Source organism: Oncorhynchus keta, unplaced genomic scaffold, assembly GCF_023373465.1.
Source record: "Oncorhynchus keta strain PuntledgeMale-10-30-2019 unplaced genomic scaffold, Oket_V2 Un_contig_2078_pilon_pilon, whole genome shotgun sequence".
Taxonomy (NCBI): Eukaryota; Metazoa; Chordata; class Actinopteri; order Salmoniformes; family Salmonidae; genus Oncorhynchus; species Oncorhynchus keta.
The window spans coordinates 32965-38208 of NW_026282181.1; the positions used below are offsets into that span (position 1 = coordinate 32965).

A 5244-nucleotide genomic window follows, 5' to 3' on the forward strand; every position below is an offset into this window, starting at 1 on the left:
TTTACACTCTCACTGCCGTAACCCTAGAGGCTTTAACATGGAGCCTTAGCATTTACACTCTCACTGTCATAACCCTAGAGACTTTAACATGGAGCCTTAGCATTTACACTCTCACTGTCATAACCCTAGAGGCTTTAACATGGAGCCTTAGCATTTACACTCTCACTGTCATAACCCTAGAGGCTTTAACATGGAGCCTTAGCATTTACACTCTCACTGTCATAACCCTAGAGGCTTTAACATGGAGCTTTTTTTGCTTTATTTCTTTAACAGCCTCTTCCTGTAATTTTGTTTCCTTCAAATCAAAGGGATTAGAGGAAGACTACTATTGAATGCTGATGTACTGTAGATGTACACACACACGCTAATACACTTTTAATTAACCACCTGCACACACACACACACACACACACACACACACACACACACACACACACACACACACACACACACACACACACACACACACACACACACACACACACGCACACACACACACACACACACACACACACACACACACACACACACACACACACACACACACACACACACACACACACACACACACTTCCATGTCTGTGGCCTGCAGCTGTCTTGGTTAAGGAGGGTGAATCACAGTGGATGAAGGGGGAGATATTGTAGCATTACATTTAATACTACAAACACTGGGCCTCGAGGGACCCCCCTTCAAGCTAATAAGGAGTCATTCTGACTTTGGAATTAATACATTTCATATTTGATAAAAAATATTTTGGTTGTTTATCAAGATCTTTGGTAACATTAGAAAACCCAAAAAATGATCAAATAACATAATAGCATTTATTAGTTTATTACTGTAGGCCCCTCAACCTACACCCTGGACCTCCAAGACCCTCCAAGGTCCCTCAACCTACACCCTGGACCTCCAAGACCCTCCAAGGTCCCTCAACCTACACCCTGGACCTCCAAGACCCTCCAAGGTCCCTCAACCTACACCCTGGACCTCCAAGACCCTCCAAGGTCCCTCAACCTACACCCTGGACCTCCAAGACCTTCCAAGGTCCCTCAACCTACACCCTGGACCTCCAAGACCCTCCAAGGTCCCTCAACCTACACCCTGGACCTCCAAGGTCCCCTCAACCTACACCCTGGACCTTCAAGGCCCCTCAACCTACACCCTGGACCTCCAAGGTCCCATCAACTTAGACCCTCCAAGGTCCCTCAACCTACACCCTGGACCTCCAAGGTCCCCTCAACTTAGACCCTCCAAGGTCCCTCAACCTACACCCTGGACCTCCAAGGTCCCATCAACTTAGACCCTCCGAGGTCCCTCAACCTACACCCTGGACCTCCAAGGTCCCCTCAACCTAGACCCTGGACCTCCAAGGTCCCCTCAACTTAGACCCTCCAAGGTCCCTCAACCTACACCCTGGACCTCCAAGGTCCCATCAACTTAGACCCTCCAAGGTCCCTCAACCTACACCCTCCAAGGCCCCACAAACTACACCCTGGACCTCCAAGGTCCCTCAACCTACACCCTGGACCTCCGAGGCCCTCCAACCTACACCCTGGACATCCAAGGTCCCTCAACCTACACCCTGGACCTCCAAGGTCCCTCAACATACACCCTGGACCTCCAAGGTCCCTCAACCTACACCCTGGACATCCAAGGTCCCTCAACCTACACCCTGGACCTTCAAGGCCCCTCAACCTACACCCTGGACCTCCAAGGCCCCTCAACCTACACCCTGGACCTTCAAGGCCCCTCAACCTACACCCTGGACCTTCAAGGCCCCTCAACCTACACCCTGGACCTTCAAGGCCCCTCAATCTACACCCTGGACCTCTAAGGTCCCTCAACCTACACCCTGGACCTTCAAGGCCCCTCAACCTACACCCTGGACCTTCAAGGCCCGTCAACCTACACCCTGGACCTTCAAGGCCCCTCAACCTACACCCTGGACATCCAAGGCCCCTCAACCTACACCCTGGACCTTCAAGGCCCCTCAACCTTAGAGGTTAGAGGTTCCACCATGTGGTTTAGAGAGTGTTAGAGGTTCCACCATGTGGTTTAGAGAGGGTTAGAGGTTCCACCATGTGGTTTAGAGAGGGTCAGAGGTTCCACCATGTGGTTTAGAGAGGGTCAGAGGTTCCACCATGTGGTTCAGAGAGAGTTAGAGGTTCCACCATGTGGTTTAGAGAGGGTTAGAGGTTCCACCATGTGGTTTAGAGAGGGTCAGAGGTTCCACCATGTGGTTAAGAGAGGGTTAGAGGTTCCACCATGTGGTTTAGAGAGGGTCAGAGGTTCCACCATGTGGTACAGAGAGGGTTAGAAGTTCCACCACGTGGTTGAAAGAGAGTTAGAGGTTCCACCATGTGGTTTAGAGAGGGTTAGAGGTTCCACCATGTGGTTTAGAGAGGGTCAGAGGTTCCACCATGTGGTTTAGAGAGGGTCAGAGGTTCCACCATGTGGTTCAGAGAGAGTTAGAGGTTCCACCATGTGGTTTAGAGAGGGTTAGAGGTTCCACCATGTGGTTTAGAGAGGGTCAGAGGTTCCACCATGTGGTTTAGAGAGGGTTAGAGGTTCCACCATGTGGTTTAGAGAGGGTCAGAGGTTCCACCATGTGGTTTAGAGAGGGTCAGAGGTTCCACCATGTGGTTCAGAGAGAGTTAGAGGTTCCACCATGTGGTTTAGAGAGGGTTAGAGGTTCCACCATGTGGTTTAGAGAGGGTGAGAGGTTACACCATGTGGTTTAGAGAGGGTTAGAGGTTCCACCATGTGGTTTAGAGAGGGTCAGAGGTTCTATTTAACACTGAGGGTCACACCGTGGAAGGTATTGTTATCCCAGCTATTTGACACTGAGGGGGACACAGTGGAAGGTATTGTAATACCAGCTATTTAACACTGAGGGAAACACAGTGGAAAGTATTGTAATACCAGCTATTTAACACTGAGGGACACACAGTGGAAGGTATTGTAATACCAGCTATTTAACACTGAGGGACACACACTGGAAGGTATTGTAATACCAGCTATTTAACACTGAGGGACACACACTGGAAGGTATTGTAATACCAGCTATTTAACACTGAGGGACACACAGTGGAAGGTATTGTAATACCAGCTATTTAACACTGAGGGACACACACTGGAAGGTATTGTAATACCAGCTATTTAACACTGAGGGACACACACTGGAAGGTATTGTAATACCAGCTATTTAACACTGAGGGACACACAGTGGAAGGTATTGTAATACCAGCTATTTAACACTGAGGGACACACAGTGGAAGGTATTGTAATACCAGCTATTTAACACTGAGGGACACACACTGGAAGGTATTGTAATACCAGCTATTTAACACTGAGGGACACACAGTGGAAGGTATTGTAATACCAGCTATTTAACACTGAGGGACACACACTGGAAGGTGTTGTAATACCAGCTATTTAACACTGAGGGACACACAGTGGAAGGTATTGTAATACCAGCTATTTAACACTGAGGGACACACAGTGGAAGGTATTGTAATACCAGCTATTTAACACTGAGGGACACACACTGGAAGGTATTGTAATACCAGCTATTTAACACTGAGGGACACACAGTGGAAGGTATTGTAATACCAGCTATTTAACACTGAGGGACACACACTGGACGGTGTTGTAATACCAGCTATTTAACACTGAGGGACACACAGTGGAAGGTATTGTAATCCCAGCTATTTAACACTGAGGGACACACAGTGGAAGGGAATTGTAATCCCAGCTATTTAACACTGAGGGACACACACTGGAAGGTATTGTAATACCAGCTATTTAACACTGAGGGACACACACTGGAAGGTATTGTAATCCCAGCTATTTAACACTGAGGGACACACAGTGGAAGGTATTGTAATCCCAGCTATTTAACACTGAGGGACACACACTGGAAGGTATTGTAATACCAGCTATTTAACACTGAGGGACACACACTGGAAGGTATTGTAATACCAGCTATTTAACACTGAGGGACACACAGTGGAAGGTATTGTAATACCAGCTATTTAACACTGAGGGACACACAGTGGAAGGTATTGTAATCCCAGCTATTTAACACTGAGGGGGACACACTGGAAGGTATTGTAATCCCAGCTATTTAACACTGAGGGACACACACTGGAAGGTATTGTAATACCAGCTATTTAACACTGAGGGACACACACTGGAAGGTATTGTAATACCAGCTATTTAACACTGAGGGACACACTGGAAGGTATTGTAATACCAGCTATTTAACACTGAGGGACACACTGGAAGGTGTTGTAATACCAGCTATTTAACACTGAGGGACACACACTGGAAGGTATTGTAATACCAGCTATTTAACACTGAGGGACACACACTGGAAGGTATTGTAATACCAGCTATTTAACACTGAGGGGGACACACTGGAAGGTATTGTAATACCAGCTATTTAACACTGAGGGACACACAGTGGAAGGTATTGTAATACCAGCTATTTAACACTGAGGGACACACAGTGGAAGGTATTGTAATACCAGCTATTTAACACTGAGGGACACACACTGGAAGGTATTGTAATACCAGCTATTTAACACTGAGGGGGACACACTGGAAGGTATTGTAATACCAGCTATTTAACACTGAGGGACACACACTGGAAGGTATTGTAATACCAGCTATTTAACACTGAGGGGGACACAGTGGAAGGTGTTGTAATACCAGCTATTTAACACTGAGGGACACACAGTGGAAGGTGTTGTAATACCAGCTATTTAACACTGAGGGACACACAGTGGAAGGTGTTGTAATACCAGCTATTTAACACTGAGGGACACACACTGGAAGGTATTGTAATACCAGCTATTTAACACTGAGGGACACACAGTGGAAGGTATTGTAATACCAGCTATTTAACACTGAGGGACACACTGGAAGGTATTGTAATACCAGCTATTTAACACTGAGGGACACACACTGGAAGGTATTGTAATACCAGCTATTTAACACTGAGGGGGACACACTGGAAGGTATTGTAATACCAGCTATTTAACACTGAGGGACACACTGGAAGGTATTGTAATACCAGCTATTTAACACTGAGGGACACACACTGGAAGGTATTGTAATACCAGCTATTTAACACTGAGGGACACACAGTGGAAGGTATTGTAATACCAGCTATTTAACACTGAGGGACACACAGTGGAAGGTATTGTAATACCAGCTATTTAACACTGAGGGGGACACACTGG

At 46.8% G+C, this 5244-nt stretch overlaps 1 protein-coding gene across 1 annotated transcript; it reads left to right on the top strand.

Annotated features, from left to right (window-relative positions):
* The first annotated feature begins 338 nt into the window (after positions 1 to 338).
* Positions 339 to 1832, top strand: LOC127920826 (uncharacterized). The gene is made up of 3 exons (XM_052504870.1): positions 339 to 351; positions 883 to 1283; positions 1440 to 1832. The coding sequence occupies exons 1-3, from the start codon at positions 339 to 341 to the stop codon at positions 1830 to 1832; spliced, it is 807 nt and encodes a 268-aa protein (XP_052360830.1).
* Positions 1833 to 5244: the final 3412 nt, after the last annotated feature.